Source organism: Heliangelus exortis, chromosome 2 (genome assembly GCF_036169615.1).
Source record: "Heliangelus exortis chromosome 2, bHelExo1.hap1, whole genome shotgun sequence".
Lineage (NCBI taxonomy): Eukaryota > Metazoa > Chordata > Aves > Apodiformes > Trochilidae > Heliangelus > Heliangelus exortis.
In genome coordinates, this window is record NC_092423.1 from 110,419,537 (window position 1) to 110,437,398 (window position 17,862).

The 17,862-nt window shown below is 34.3% G+C and overlaps 1 protein-coding gene across 1 annotated transcript in view; it reads left to right on the forward strand.

Moving 5' to 3' along the window:
- Positions 1–17,862, forward strand: part of SNTG1 (syntrophin gamma 1) — a 312,374-nt gene that overhangs the window by 279,379 nt on the left and 15,133 nt on the right. The window contains exons 15-16 of the mRNA XM_071737518.1: positions 6,775–6,927; positions 12,653–12,745. Coding sequence (XP_071593619.1) covers positions 6,775–6,927; positions 12,653–12,745 — 246 coding nt within the window. The remainder of the gene's footprint in view (positions 1–6,774; positions 6,928–12,652; positions 12,746–17,862) is intronic.

The following is a 17,862-nucleotide window of genomic DNA, read 5'->3' on the forward strand; positions in this document are numbered from 1 at the left end:
TTTCTTGTAATTTTGTTCTCCATTTCCAGTGGGGAAAGGATAATATAGGAAGCGCAGGAAACTACTGAAAATGTTTATATATTCAAATAAATGTTTTAATTAATTCTAATACGCAGTAAACATATAAAGTGAAGGTATAGTCTGTATTTTGAGGTCGGTAATTTAGTTTATTCAGTCTCTGAGACTTGCATCCTGATGTGATTCTACTAAAATACTTCACATGTACTCAAAACTGTTTATGAGGCAGATTTAATAAATCTCTTTTATGACTAGGATAATGCTACATCCAGGGTAAATTAGATTTTCACCCAGGGCTTTTCAGCCAGGCCTTGGAAAAAAGTGCTAAAAGGCTGAGCATTTCAGTTCTAAACAGCTGAAGCAATTCTCAGCCTTTGCCTAATCTCCTGTTCTAAATTCAAGAGTGTTTAGTGTTAAAAAAATAAAAATAAAAATCTGTTCCTGCAGATAAATAATAAAAAATAGTAAATCATAAATGATCTCCATGTCCAAACACATTAAGACCATCATTAAGTTGGCTTCTGTTGTACAGGAAAATAAAACTTTTCAGGCTTTAGTATCCTTCAGCTCTGAAACAGAGCTCCTTATGAAGCCATTGAATTTCCATCACTGGATCCTTATAAACATAGGCCAGTGTGTTGCTTGTCTAGAGATGTGCACCAGATGACCAGACCTCTGACCCAATCATCCATGTTTTCTGTGGTTCTGTATGTGATATCTGTTCAGTTGTCTTCATCATATACATAGTGACACAATCCTTCATCTGTGCTGTGTTAATTTGAATAACTTCAATGGGACCTGAATGTCAAAGATGTTGATGTCTCTGTACAATGCAGCACCTTGTAGGAACCTTTTTCAAAATCGGAGGAATCATTGTTAAATATATGACAATTGACAGAGTACAAAAGCTTGTTAACTTTTTATTTTATTCAGAAAAGGAATTAGAAACAAGATTTGAAATGGAAAGTTCTTAAATAAGGCTTTTTCTCTTTCACTTCAGACAAAACGCTCTTCTTGAAAGGAAAAAACAGAATAAATGTTTTTACCAATTCTAATACACTATTAAAATAATATAAAGTGTAACCTTTTGGGGGAAAAAAGAGTCAGTTCATAGAACTGATTCAACATTGAAGCCAAACGTCCTCGGGCAGGCAACTAACATGGAAAAAAAAATCCCAGCTACAATTATTTAAATTTGAGAAAGTTTTAAACAAGAATAGAAAGATAGGATCAGTCTTTAGCATTGATACCTATTCTAATGTTTACTCTTCTGAGTTCTGTTCTTAAGCTTAATTTCCAGTAAACAATGACTTTAAGTCTGGAGGGGTACAAGACCTTAATAACTCTCCAAGGAGATAATCAGAATATTTTTTAATCTCTGTAGGAACATTAGTCTCTCCTTTCTCTTTAGCAGAAAACAAAACAAAATAAAGCAATGCTACTCTGGAAAGTATTAGTATTTTTTTCCCTAAGAGATTATCCCATTTTATGAAAATTTTGAAAGTTTTCCTCATATGGCATTAAATTAAACACATTTCTGAGTGGAAATCATTAGGAAAGAGGCACAATTAGGGCACTGGCTAAGGAAAAAGCTGTGTTCAGATTCTTGCTCTAATTCAAATGAGGATTTTAGGAAGAGTACCATTAGGAAGAGTACAAAATTAATTTTACTATTCAGGCTGAATAAGAAAATAATTCAAGCTTACTGCTGTACCTAATAAGTTACAAGGAATGGATATTTCTATTTCTTTCAAGCAATTAGACAAATCTTCCTAAAGGAAATTTAATTGAAATTAAAGCTTATCCTCTAAATGTAGTTCTTTTCCCTTTGAAAAAATATTTCATAAAATCTGGACATAGATTCTTTCCAGTTTAATTTAGTTGGCATTCTGTGTTTATTTAAATTTGTATGTATATATATATGTATACATACTGCAATTTCAAAAGCTTTCTTATGTTTTTTAACATTTCTTAATTAAAAATCAAAAGAGTGCAAATAAGATTATACAATAATATATGTACAAACATATGCATGCCTTCCTGGGTCATTTTTTCTTTATTGCTTGATTAATGAGGATATACTGAAGGAGCTGTATCATTTTTTCCATCTGGAGTGAAACTGTTCTCTGCTGCCTGTAAATGCCATTAGAACCATCTCCATGGGAACTAATGGTGAGACTCAAGAAAACTGTTCCTAAAGTTTCAGACAAAGAAGTAGATCATTAGAATTGCTTAGAAAGAAGAATTTATGTTTATGTAGATGAAGCTGATAAGTGAAAGGAGGCACGAAGACTAAAATAATCAGGGCACCAATGCCATCATGTGTAAAGGCATAATGTGATTAGTTTTTACAGTTGTGTTGCAGTATTGCACCCTTGAATTAATGGGAGGATGTTTTTTGTCTCCAGAGAATTAAGGTGCTGGGTTTGAAATTTCTTTTTTGAGGGGCTGTCTAAACTGGTGAAAAAAGAGAATAGATTTTGTTTTCTCATCTGTGTATTTTCAATTATCATAACTATTAGCACGAAAATGAGTATTTACCGCATCTTAACAGCTGAAATAAAACTCAAAAGTCAGTCATTTTTCATCCATTGAGGTCACCTCTAGTCAAGATGCTTTTAAACATCTTACATGAATTGTTCATGTCAAAAACTGCTCTGAAGTGTCACTAATATTTACAACTCCAGCACTAAATTACTCTGTATATTACATATAACACTACAGATTAGCCAGATTTCCAGATAGTTCTTGAGCACCTAAATTAAAATCATGCCATGAACATGGAACTGGTAGGCTTAAGTTCATTGCACAGACCTTTGTAGAATTGAGCAAGTAAGCCCTCTCTGACTCTAGTTGAAAGTTGAGGGTCACTTGCATCTTAGTGGGTTTAAATAATAGTGAAAATAAAAGTATTTTATAATAAATATTATTATAAATGAAAGATGCAAGTAATCAAAAAGGAGCAGCAGTGCTTCTGAAGAGGGAAGTCATTCAAAAGAGAAAAGATTACCTGTGCAGAAAAGAAGGGAATGTCACTACTTAGTGATAAGGAAGCATTCTGCCTTAATTTGAAAGGCACTGCCTAATGAGCCATGTTTGGTTCCCTTAGAAAAATTTATTGCTCTCACTTAACATGGACATCATTATTAATTAGGCAAGTAGGAGTCATACCATCCTGTCAGCAGAGATGCTGTATTATCCTGAAGCTGGGTGTGAGCCAAAGACTCTCCTCACACCACATCCTTCAGCAGGAGTACAGTAGGGAATTAGAGTACTGCTCCAAGTTTTGTGACTGCTGCTCTTCAGAGAATCTGTATTAATTCACATTGAGAACATCAGGGGCAAATGGTGCAGCTAATGCTTAACAGTAGGAAAGAGTTATTAAAAAATCAACACGAAATCAGCTCATGTCCATCATTGACTGGGAAGTGATTATAAAAATACAGTGTCGTAGCAGATACTTTAATGGACAGAATGACATTTCTTATTTTAGCTGAAATAACCATTTGGTGAAAGTTAATTAATTAAGATTCCTGTTTAATTCAGACCTGTTTTTAAAACTCATTGCAAGTTTATCTGGAAGTTGCAGAGACTTTTGAGCTTTGTAAGACAAAATTTTGCCTTGAATTTCTATCTTTACAAGGGCAGTTTAATGTCTCTTTCCTAGTTACCCACTGTACAAATTGAAACATGGTTAGATACAGGTTTCACTTTTTGGATGCCTGAGCAAATGAAAAAGTAAAGAAAGGTCTTGCAGCAAAAAGGAGTAGTAGAAATACTAAAGGGAGCCTTGCACCAAGTTATTCTTTACAAGCAGAATGAAATATCACTAAAAAGAAAATCAACACTGCATATGTGTGTTAGCAATTTTAAAATTTGAGTAAATCATTTACATATATTAGACTTGACCTTTTCTTACCAATGACTTAACCATGGACATGGATATCAAAATCACAAGTACATGCAGACCATCAAATTTGAACTAGTCAAATAATTAAATTAATATTGTGTGGGGGAATTCTTGTTTCTCTGGAAATGTTTGGGTTCTTTTTTTTTCATTATAAATAAGAACTTCACAAAATGTAAATTCCCATAATAATAATTCAGAAATTTTTTTCTAGATTTTTTTTGCATATCTTGTAGTCTCTTTTTTTTTAATTACTTTGCTTTACTCTGTTATCTTAACGAGAAGAACATGTGTATTATTTGTCACAATTTGATTTACTTGAAATATTCTAAAATGTTTATATGTTAAACACTGAGGGGAAAGACTACCTTGTGTTGATTAAGTCTTTTCTAAATCAAAGTGTGTTCTCATTTTAATATCTAAATGGCAGAAACATAATATTGTAGATCCCTTTTACTTCTTCCTCTTTTCATCCTCTATGACTGATGTAAAATCTAGTACAATTACTGCCAGCAATGTTGGTTTATTTAATCACTCCAAAAGACTACTCTGATTGTTCTATGTTTAAAATAGAGTACTTTAAACACAGATTAACAGAGAGCAGTCTCAATAAAACTTTTAAACTTTTGTTTTTTCTCAGTGTGAATAAGAGCTCATCTCTTTTCCATAACCAGTGTATTCTTCTGAATACAAAAAAGCCTGTAAAAATATTAGTCTAACAGCGTAATTTAAAAAGCATCAAAACTTAACTGTGTGCAGCTAAAGAGAGATACACAATCTGGAACTAAGCACTGCAGTAAGCTTCCTCCCATTTAAAAATAGGGACTATTAGGTCAATTTGTTTTAGTGACAGTGATTCCTGTGATCCAACACAGAGCTGGAGTCTTGTTTCAAATAAGGTTTAAGAGCTTTGTGCACAATTGCATTACTAATAAGTAATGGTTGTCTACTGATTTTTGACAAGAAAGGGTGAAAATTAGTTCCAAATATTTTTAGTTTCTTCTGAGATTGTAGCTATGAAGAATTAGAACCTTTCTTGGAAAAGATATGTACTTTACACACAAGTTTTGTCTGCATCCATACTGAATAGACTCATTTATTTATGGACCAACAGGTCCATTCAATCAGGTGCAGCTCTGGAGGCGTAATGAGTTTAAGACCTCACTTAAGACCTGTTACACAAGCAGCCCTGTTACATTATACAAAGTAGCTTTTCCTCCCTGGGGGAGTGAGTATTGACCAGTGTTTGTGCTTATCCAGATCTTATTGGTGGGTAATGTGTTTTTTGTTGCTACACATATCCACAAAATTAAATGTTTGTCACGGTGCTGCTGCTCTGTGCACTGAGACTGAGTGTGCAGTAGTGTGTGTGTCATTAACAACAACATAGATCTTATGACCACTTTTTTTTTTTCTTTTTAATACTGGCCAGAACATACTTTGAGCAGAACTGACACTTTACTTTTAGCAAAAGGACTGGAGTGGAACAAAACAAAACAAAACAAAAAAACGGAGGGCACGTTGCCTCCGTAGCTGATACTTCTAGAAACCATCAAGCAGCTTTGAACCCTTAAACCAGGAACATTCATAAATGGATGTGCAAGAAAGTTCACAAAAAAAGCCAGTACACTGACTTTCTTGAGCCAATCTGTCACGTGTCCACTGAATGAGAAGAAAGAGGAAAATAGTGCTTGCTCAAGCCTTGCATACTTAGCTGCATGAGAGTAATAGTTTCATACAGTTACTGTTATATTATTCCATTTTTGGTAAGGTTTAGGTTCCTGATTCTCTGCCCCAGAGAGAGCTGGCTTGAACAACATAAGGTGCCCTTCCAGCTTGTATCAGCTATTTCTGGTCACCTTGATCTGTTCAAGTTGTGTATGACCAGAAGGCAATACTGTCCCTCGAGTCTCCTTTACTGATGTCAACTGTGCCCTCTGCTATGGGTAGCACTGTTGAAATTGTAATGAAGCTACATATACCCAAATTTCCAGATGTATTTACAGGGACAGCTGGTGGACCTGTGGTTTGTGACATCTGCTTTGCCATAGCAGGGACAAAATTAATTAAAACTGCTTCAGCAAGTGCATTTTTCACAAGGACAAATTGCATGCCAGAATTTTAGCATAAAGCATCCTGTACATTAAAAAAAAAAAAAAAAAAAGGAAAATATTTTGGTCTTGTATTTCCTGATTATTAATTGGTTATTAATTGGTTTAGTGTCTATTACAAATGCTATCAATCATTAAATTTTATATAGTTATACCCTGATATCCACTGCATAGTGTTGTGTTGAAAGAAACGACAAAAGTAGCTTCATCCTCAAGGTTCAAAGCCAGAAACCTAATAGCTGGAAGCTACTAGAGTATCTATTGGTAGTATGCAACTGTAGACAAATTTTATGCTGGGTTTTGTTATCCATCAGAGGTATGAACTTGTTTTGTCTAGCCTCTAGAAGGAAAAGAGGACATGTGGACTTTTCATACTGCCTAAGGAAATCGCTTACTTCCTTTGGCCAGCCAGAAAATAGACTCCATTTATAGACTTAATCTAATATTAAAATATATACCCAGTAACATTTTTCAGAAGGGGTTTGTTAAAGTATTTGAAGTTATGACAGATACGCAATGTTGTTCTGTGCCATTCTGAACAGACGTGCCTTTAAAATTAATTGAATTATCAATGTTTAGATCAAAGCCCTCATTTTTAGTTCCTCAGCTCTCAGTAGGTAATACAGTGTTTTATTATTGAAATTGCCATTTTAAAATACCAGGTTTTAGGCATAGATGTTTGCAATTAAAAATATTAATTGATGTATGCCAGATTATATAACTTCAGGTTTTCATCAGGACAGTGATCTGCTGGACCGACGGAAACATTGCTTCAATGTCCAGTCTGAATCTGGAGAAGACCTTTACTTTTCTGTGGAATTAGAGTCTGACCTAACACTATGGGAAAAAGCCTTCCAAACAGCAACTTTTTTAGAAGTTGAACGGATACAGGTGAGAACTGCCTCAATGATTGCATTTTGGTACATTAACAAATTGGGTCTGTGTGAAATAATGATGCAATTTAAGAAATTTTCGGATCTCCTGCTGTTCTCAAATTATTATCACTTTATGTATGTAATTGCATAAAATCCCTTTTGGTGTTCCCAAACAGCTTGCAATCTAATATACAGAAGAGATCACCTCAAATACATTCTTTGACCTACTAGAATTAGGCAATACATACTTGTTAACTAAAGTTCATGGACAGAAAAAGGAAAACACTACAGATTAGGGGCAAATACATCTGTTTGGATATTCTTACCTATTTTCTTATATGCTGCTTTATTTGTTATTGAAAACCAGAAGAGAACCTCACAGAAATTAAACTGTTTTGTATTCATCACAGAAGGAGAGCACACTGAGTGAGAGTACTTACTGGTTGCAAGCAAGAATGAAACTGCACCTCACCTTTTTTTCCACATGTCTAGTTTCTTGTTTACTCATTTGCCAGATGACAGATTACTAGAATATTTTTATAGCAAAGTTTCGTATCAGATAACCCTGTTTTCCTCACATGACCAAAAAGTCACGTGGGTGGTTTTTGTTTAATTTAAAATAGAATCCAACAAAAATACCCAGCACAGTTATAATTCACCTAATCCTAGATGTTATATTGATGTTCTAATCACACATATAGTAGGAACAGCTTTAGTTGATGTTGCCATGAATTACTCTGTACACACACCTAACAAAAGTCACGTTAGCATATTAGCCCATGCAAGTATTGGCTAATGCTCACTTTCCCTGCACTCTTTCTGTGTCCTTGTGCAAGTGCAAGCACTGGCAGTTTTTTATTTAGACAAATTGTTAATTATATATTAGCCCTCTTCTGACCAAGGAACCAATGCATTAAGATGGTCTGAATTAGTATATAGTAACAATGATCCACTTTACAACAACTTTGCAAGTTGCAATCCACTTTGGCAGTTTTGATGCATGTTACCTTTGTTAGAGGAGGAGTCAAAGAAGACTCAATTCTGTCTCTAAGTTCATGCACTCTGCTACCTTTTGAACTTAGATTTGTTATGCTGAAAAATGTACATGTAGTTTTTCAGTCTAAAAATTGCAACAATATATATCCTCTGCTACTGAATATTTGAGATGCTTTATCTAATAACTGGCTGTGACATTGCTTGTAGAAGTCCTGCTGTGTTATCAGTGAAAGAATACATGGAAATTTTCTTGAATAACTTTTGCCCAGAAGACACTTCCTATTTTTTCTTATCTAATATTGATTCTTACTGTAGCATTAGTACTCTATAGTAGTAAACTACATAGCTGAATGTACTAAACTACATATTGTAGTTTAGATTTTTTTCTCTTGGGTTTTAGAATTGCATTTAGTAAAAAATGCTCCCATGTTTCCCAGCACTAATTTCCCTAGAAAAATCTTGACCTGAGAATAGTTTTAGCCTTTTCACCTTTCTTTTCACTCTACTGATGGTCAGAGTAGCAATTATGAACTTGCAGTAATGATTTCCTGAGGCTGATTGGTTATAGCAAGTTTTTCAAGGTAGGCAAACATGCTTCTCATGGTATATTTTTTACCTCTATATCTCAGTTTGGAAAAAAAAACAACCAGAATGTTAATTTTTAAGTCTTGGCCTCCTCATTTTTCTTTTAGCAAGCTGTCACTGCTTTTATCCACCAGTGTGCATATTCAGAAAAAATCTGGTTTGATTAAGTAGCCGTGTATTTGTCTCCAGCAGTTTTTTCATTGTTATGTTAATGACACACAGGTTCCTGATATTAGTGACATCAGGAATCTGATGACAAGTTCACAATAGAGGTATCGACTGCCTATTTTTATTAAAATTGTATTTTTGCAATCATAATCATATGAATATTCCTATTTCATGTGAATGATAATCCAGCTGTGTGGGGTCTGTCTTGCTATGAAATCATACCATTTTGAAAATATAACTGTAGTTTAAAACTGTCAATTTAAATTATTCATCTGTGTTGTGAATTATTCCAGAATTGTATAAATAATAACAGAGCTATTCCATTAATATAAACTGGCATTAACTTCCCTGAGAAATTAATAAGGGCCCTATTCTGATTTAATTCTAAAAAATGCATCAAAAATAAAAATACATATAAAATACTTCACCATAGGTATGCAATAAATTTTCTGTTTAAGCCTAATTCATAGCTTCTGCCAGAGGTATTTCTAAAACAAAACTAAGGCTTTTTGCAGAGGGGAAGAAGTATATTAGAAGAGAGATGGTTAAGCAGATAATAGCTTATCAATAACATGGTATATTGTAATGATGTGGTGTGTTACAGTCACTCCTTAGTTGGGTTTCTTCAGAGTAATACAATACCTTCCTTTAGTTCCTTGAAGAGCAGCTGCTTTCTCGTACAAGGACACATCCCTAGTGAGAAGGGAAATCAGAGAGAGGAGAAACGTGGGTTGAAATACAAGCCAATTTAATGAAATAATAATAATACAAATACCAACATAAAGTTTATAGTTTTATACTCAGCCCAGTCCTCAGGACTTGTAGAAGGAGCAGAAGGCTAAGAAGGACGAGCCCCAAGAACCAGAATTCCCTGTTCCCAGCCCACCTAAAACTTTATAATGAGCATGAGGGAAGTGGTTTGGTTCTGTCCCAGTGAAACCAGGACAAGTAGAGATGCTAACACATTTTCATAATTACCTGTTAAAAAAAAACAGTTGAAGCAGAGATCCTTTTTTCCTTTCTATCTCATAGCATTGTTACATGAAGAATCTGAGACTACTCTAATGATATACTAATTATACATAGTTGTCAGATTTCCTTTGTGTTCCTGCTACTTTATGCTAAAATTTTTTCTTGCTGTCCTTCTTGTTTGTATTGTAATTGCTTGTTCCTTAATGTAAGGATTATTGTCTAAGCTGCTTTGTGTTACAGTACTTTAATGTTTGTCTTCACTGAAGTTGAATCTGAATTTGAAAGTCAGAATTAAATCTTTAATTTATAATATGGATTCCTTAGCTTCAGGTGTAGCTTACACTAAGTGTACGATGTATCATTTTTTCCATAACCTAAACTATGCATGGAGTGAGTTGGATCTAAGGAAGAACTTTGTATTGTCTCCTTCAGCACCTGCCTGACCACTGAATTATTCATATACACAGTGTAATATTCTGTATTCTGTGAGAGAACAAGAAATGTGTGCTGAAATACCTTCTTCATTATAAAGATGAGAAAAATCTTAACAGAGTTAGTGAGTGTCTGAAAGTTCACATTCCTACTCTGACCTGCGACCAGAATCATGTGCAAGTGTGTACAACATATGCATAAAGCGAGGGAAATTCTTCTCCAAGGAATCTGAAATCTCATTGTCCAGATATCCTTTTTGTATTCACCTGTATGCTTCTCTGACTTGTTTTCAGCATCATAGAATGCATGGTCAAAGGTCATAGATTGATCTTAAATATAAGTAAGAATAAGAAAAGAATTAGTTCTTGCTGGTGATGTGCACTTTACAATGCAGTTTCTTCCTACCCATAACCAGCTCAGCTGAACTAGATAATATTTCTCTACAAACTGTACACTGCCTTTTGTAGAAAGAACATTCAGTCTGGGAAGCTGGTTCTTTTTTTCAGTGCAGCATTGAACCAAGACAGGTATGTCCTCTTTCTTAGGACTCTTAACTTCTCAGGGAGGCTAATTAGCCCAGATGCAGTGCTGTGCTTAAGCAGAGGGAGAATATTTGAAAAAATATGAACATTTTTGCTTATGTGAAATCATTAAGTAGTAAATCACTATGAAATATATTAATTTACACTCTTTTCCCCTGCTAATGAGATGTTGCAAAGGCAGTATCCCCTCCTTTTCTAGCAACATTGATCTACAATCAAACTTTACATATTCATAGCAGCTTTATGGTGTGGCTGCTAAAAAAAAAAAGCCACTTTTATTTGCCAATAAAAACACAAATACCACATGACTGCAATGCTGAATCATTGATTTTTATTAAAATTTGGAGGCTTATGAATAAATAGTTATAATGACCAAGTGCACCTCTATACTATATGAATTCAGATTTTATATATGTAGTGAGTGAATCATATAAGGTTCTTCCAGTGTTAGAACTGCAAGAGTAGACCAGTCATTGCTTTCCTCCTTGGTAGCAGCAGCAGGAAACTTTTAATTTACTGATAGACAGTAGCAGCTTTTCAACACCTTTGTTGAATGACACAGTAACATGATTTACTCAACAATAACTCAAAATCATCTTGCAAGACACCTGTCATGGATTGGTTTTCCTTCTGAGTTATAGATAGCCATGCTTTGTCTGGCTCAAATGCTGCACTTGTGCCTCACTGATAATTAAGAGTTTCCTTCAGCATCATTGATAGATAGCACTGTGAAACCTGGGTTCTAGAGCTCCAAGTTGTGTGCATAAAAATTAACAAACAACAGTTTGTATATAGTGAAGCCCTGATTTGATCAATGAAAAAATTCACTCAAATATTTCAGTTCCAGAAACTAAAACTATATTGAAGTGTAAGGAAGTAAAATTTAAAATAACCCAAGATTCTCTATAGCTATGAACTTCACAATGTCTATTTCAATTCTAAGAAGCTGTTAATGAGCTTTTCAGCTTCTTTTATTCTGAGGAAGACCATTTAGGATTGAAAGAGCCCACACAATGAATATGTTAGTAAAGGCATGTGATTTATCCTTGATAATCAAAATGCCAAAAATAATAATACATACTTCCTTCTGTAACATGGGTAATTCAGTAACCTACATTGTCCACATGTTCAGGATTTATATTTTGGTTCTTTGTATAGACTATGGAAGTCTGTTCTCATTTCATGTATTTAGTGGCTAAAGCAATATTTGAAGAATTTAACTGCATTTCATTTTATCTGCAGGGTAAAATTTCTCTAAAATAACAGTGATTTCTTTAAAGAATTTAAATCAGATTTGAAAATGTTTTTTATTTTCTGCATATTTTGTAATGCAAAATAAAGGTCACAATTTTGTACCTGAAGCTGGCCTGCAGGCACAGCAATAGTTTTGATTCTGTAAATGACACTAATAGATGACTCACAGGGTGTATTAAAGTGTATATTATGTAAATAAATATATCTGTAGAATTAAAAATCATAGCATGAGAAAGTATTTCAGGATTGTAAGGTTTTTTACAGGAACCTTTGAGGTGTAGTAGTCCACTAGGTGAAGCAAAAAACAGCATTTCCCATAATTATATCAATTACTACATGGTATGAAATAGTACCTTTTTCACTTAAACTGAGGACAACAGAAAAAAAAATTATTTAAAAAATGTGTTTATTTTTACTATACAGCTAAAAGGGATATATTGATGTTAGAGGAAGTCAACACATAGCAAAACAAGTAAGAGAACTTAAAAATAATAAAATTTCCCTTTTAGCAGTTGTCATTGGTAAACCACAAAGGTAACTCTGATTGAGATTTATTTTTTTCCATAATGGAACCAGAGCCTTTTTTACAAAACTTAGAAAAGTTCATCACGGATATAAATCTTTGATTTGAAACACAATGGGAATAAATTGATATATTTACACACATATGACTTACTATAATCATTTTGAGATATATAAACATTAGAATAAAAATACAGAAACACTGGTCCTAGAAATAGTTTGAAGAAACATATTCTGTGGTAAATAACTCATTTGATTTTTCTTTTATAGTGCAAGACGTATGCCTGTGTTTTAGAAAGTCATCTTATGGGACTTACAATCGACTTCAGCATGGGCTTTGTCTGCTTTGATGCTGCCACAAAGGTAAAGTTCTAAGTTTTGCTTCCACCATGGTATTGTTATTCCTCGTTATTTCTTGTATTTTAGGATGAGTAGTACATCCTTAAAATGAACTTCTTTCTTTATATCACAAGAGATCATCTCTCGTCACATCTCCTGGGCTTTAGTTTAAACTGGGAGGTGATTTTTAAATGATGTGAGAAATTGTATTGTTACATGCTTGTTATTGAAAAGTCAATACCAAAGCCAATCTTAAACAAGCATCAAGTCTTCATTCTTTAATTTTCGCAGCAAAGTCCAGACTGATTCCATTTGTCATTTCTTTCAATGGTAAATCCTTGGTTTTGAGAGGAAATAATCTTTTTGGTTAAGAATGTATCTTAGAAGATCTGAGAAGATCCTGCCTTTCTATTCCTCTGTTTCATGGGTGGCAGTGTATGTAGTTACAGCAATTCTCAATTTATGTAGTAAGTAATCTTGTTGCATTGTCTGTAAAAAAAGAAATCAGCCATGGTCTGTATGTCTCATGTTTTTCTCATGAGCCTTAAAAAAGCCCAGTACAACTGATCAAATCCTGAGACATCACAAATAAACTGTAGTATTACCTAGAAGGGTTGGAACAGATGATCCTTGAGGACCCTTCCAACCATCATTCTATGATGGAATAGTTTGCTATATCAAGTGAATAATATGTCATCAGTTTCCAGTTTATATGAATGCAAGTCCAGATCTCACCAAAATCATCTAAAGTGAATGTATGTTTGAGTTTGCACTAATTGCTAACAAGTACTATAATGTAAGCAGGCTTTATTGCTACTTCTTCATGCTGCTGTTGTGGGAGAATGTGAAATATTTTCTTTTGGGTTCCAGTTCTCTCCAATATCTGTTTTCCTTTGAGATGGTGCAACATTGCCACCAGCAATGGCTGAGTAAATTGCCATTTACTCCACAGAATATGCTCCCATCTTCTACCTTAACCCTTCCCTCTGCATTATTCCACTAATCAGAAACCTTTCTTCTTCCCACTCCATTCTACAGTTTGTTTGCACAAGGTGTGGTAAATTTGAGATTCAAATATTTGTCTATACATATTTCTTTTTGTTAACCGAACAGTATCATGTCATTTATCAGACTGTCATTTCTAGGAGGCATTACACACAAAATCAGAGCAATGGAAATAAAATGCTGTGACTCAAAAAAAAAAAAAAAGCAAAAAAAAAAAAAAGCATAGCTTTCTCCCACCCTCTAATATAATCGGAATGCTATTTTACAAAGGTAATTTCATCTCATTCAAAGCTCTTGAACATCTCTGATTCTCAAAAGATATCAGGTTCTTTCAAAGCCATTATCTGAAATACAAGCATACACCAAATTTCAGATAGCAAAACATAACTGTCTTCATACATGTTACCATGGCTGAAGTGTGTGGTATGACACCCTTTTGCTATGTCCTTAGAATATGTACAGCAAATTTCCAGATATAGGAAAAAAGCTCCAGTAGAGATATAACTTCACAGTCTTGCTTTCTCAAATAACTCATTGAACCTTTCAGTTGCACAAAAAATTCTGGAGACATCACATTGGTGAAGAATATTATTTGTAAAACAGATTCCTTTTTGTCCTCACAAATAGATTTTTAATTTTTTTTTTTCATGGCAAAGAGCAGAAAAATATTTCAGGTATTTAAATTGACTGAAACACTAAGACATTTGTTAGCATTGCCTGCAGATACACATCCAGCTCTTATTTTCCTGCTGCCCTATGTTCCGTACCAAGTCACATACATGGTACTAAAAATGCCTGATAAATTCCAACATTAAAGCAACTACAGCAGATTTCAAGCCAGTAGAGTCCTGAATGGATACGTTGTGAACCTATTCAAATAAAACCACATGCAGCAAATACAAAATGCATGATCACTGGCATGAAGCTTTGATGATTTGGTGACAACCAGAAGAAACCCAAGAAGGAATTTTCTGTCTTCCAGGTCTCCCTGCCTTGAGAAGGCCCATAAAGCATTGCAATTTTTTCCTCTCTACTTTATCTGTAAAGCTGTTCCTTATGGGATGGAATCTATCCTCAACATCCAGAAATTCTGAAATTTTAAGACAAGTATTAACTGCACTGGGGATCTTGAGGGTCTAAAAACTGGTGAAAGATGACATGTTAGCAGGATCTAAAAGAGATTTCATCAAAGTGTGAAAGAGTAGCAGATGTATGAGGGAATTTCCTTTGGGAAGGGAAATGTTTCATAACATTATGTGGACAGAACAGACAAGTGTAGAATTCCTCATGAACTGATGGAAAGACATTTTTTATTGCAGTAAATAGGCTAGAGTTGTGTCTGGAGAAACTGCAGTATATTTTACATCATCTGCAGCTGATATATTGTGTTGCTCCTTTTCCTTTTATCCTGCCAGTCTTGCAGTGGTTAGCACCCTGCAAAACTGGTGTGGGTGCTTTGCTAGAATAAATTGTAGCACCATGGAGAAAAAGGACAACATGTTTTGTTAGGTAATCAGGAATTAGGTAGTGTAAGATTATAAGGATGGCTCTAATCATTAGCAGAGGAACATTAGTGCAGAACCTGTTGCCAAGAGACTGGTATGGCTGAAATCAACAAAGAAGCCATAGGATGAAAACTTGCATCAATCTGCCCTGTGTCAATCACATCTTAGTGAGTACCTGAACAGGTAAACCATTGCCTGTTCATTGTTATTTTATGGAAAGATAGCTGTTGCCATTCTCTCTGCCAAAAATTTATTGAGATATCTTCAGCCAACAATAGTTTATCATTTAGAGCATTTAGTATGTTTCTTTATAAGAAACCATTGTGATTTCCTGAAAGGAGAATGAACAGTTTTTAAGTCTGCCTTGTAAAATCAGTTCTTCCAACACTTCACACAATTTGTTTGCAAACTGCTAAATGTAATTATGTACACAGAATTTCTCTCCTTGCACACTAAAAGTAGTAGCATGTATAATTGTGGTCTTGTTAATCTGTGGCACTGTCTAGAGGCAAAGTTCTAGTGCTGGATGTCATCATTTTCTTACTACTGATATATATTTTAAAAGAGGACTGCAACATATAGGCCAAGCAGACACTGGCAAATGTTTGACTGTGATTAAGTTCCTGTCATGGAATCCTTCATTTGTAGTAGTGATATATCAGGAGTGAAAAGGCCATCTGCTTCTAGTATATAGAGTACATGGAAATTTAAATTTGATCATTAGTGAGTGTCCTACAGAATTTATTCCACTGGGATCTTCTTCAAAAAATGCCCACCAGCTTTGATGCAACTTCATTTGCATTATTTGAAATGCAAGTTGTCAAGTAACATCCTCTTACTGAACTTCTTTCTGCCTTTCGTCCTGGCTGGTATCCTACTAAAAGTGAATTTAAGTTATCTTTAGGAATACAGTTGGGATATTCTTTCTCTGGTCTGGCTAATAAACTTCTCCAGATTCTGTTTAATTATTCCTTGCACTACAAGGTGTCATAGTATACATTTACTCCAGACATACTTTCCTTTTGAGATATTTTAGATGCTAAGTGTTATTAAAAGAAAAAAAAAATTAAAGGATGCAAAAATTCTGTGTTAGAATTCGTAAACAAAATTTTACCCTAGGTCATTTTTGCAGCGTTGTATATCAGTGGTGATTGGGGAAAACATTTTTCCCAGGTCCTGAATAATTACAGCACATCAATTCAGATCCTACATTCGTCTAACATTGGCTAGTATAGAGATGTAAATATTTTAATGAGCAAATATAACTCTTTTATGAATGATTTTTTTTTATATGGGCATACACAGATATTATGATAAGCATTTTTAAATAACACCTTGCACCCAGTGTAGCCACCTTCAGAATTAAGAATGGAGACTGACAGACTAAAAAGCAAAACAAGGCATGTTACAAGGCTCCCCTCAAGGTGGAGATTTCAGAATGTAACACCTGTGAACAAATATTTGTTTAGAAATTGAAGTGATGAACAAATAGCTACTATAAAAATAATATAAGCATTCAAGCATTGTTTGTACAGACTTATACACTGCCAAAAACAAATTTGTTAGATCATCCATTAGTATTAAGCAAATAAACTATAGTCTTCTAGCATTCGATGCAACTTCAGTAATGGACAAGAAGAGTTCTTTTATTAGAGTTGACATCCTTGGTTTTTTCCTTTGTCTCATTTTTGTTCTTTACCCTCTGTGTCCTCCCCTGTCTCTCCATTTACAGTTATGAAGCCACAGGGGTTGACAAAGGAAATTGCCTTGGACCATAATTCCTTTGTAGTAAGACACTCTCCAGAGACTTGTAATGCAGTAGAACTGAGGATGAACAAAATCTTAATCCTACTCAGATCCCTACTGCTGCTATCAGGATGGACAAAGTGTCACTTGGCAAGCATACAATCTTTCCCAATTAGGTACGAGACAAACAGCCAAATCAAGGTGTATCCCAGGTGTCAGAAGACCTAATTACTTTTATTCTTCAAATAAGGACCTCCAAGGCATCTGCTCTTGATTTAGTTTGACTTCTGGAAATATCCCTTCCTTTAGTCAGATGAAAAACAACGTTAGGTTGTAAGGTGTCCATTAAAATTTAGCATAATTCTGTAATACGTATAGTATAAAATTTTCCTTAAAAACCCAAACAGAAGAATGATTTAATCAGTCAGAGTATAAAAAAAAAAAAAAAAAAAAAAAAAAGAGAAAAAAAAAAAAGAAAGACATTGTTGGAAAAATACAGCTGTAGCTTTTTGAAGATGTGATAGAAAAGACAACGAAGGGATTTGCTGAAACTAATATTTGAAAAGGGATCTCTGACACCCTTTCCTTAATGAAGATGGTTTCTTTATTTACTCCACCATTTACAGGTGGTCTGAGATGTAGCATTCTCATCATGATAAAACTGACAGAATTCCAGGTTTTTTCCACTGTCACAGATGGAAAAGTCCAAAAGTTATTTAAAGAATCACTGAAGAAGATAATAGGAAAAGGTGACTTTAATAGAGGTTTATGAAAGAGTGACTTTGATGACAAAGTTCACTCTATTACTTATTATGTGGAAGGGATGTGTAAGACTTGGCATTGGATTTAAGTGATTTAGGTAGGGATCAGAGGACATTATTTATC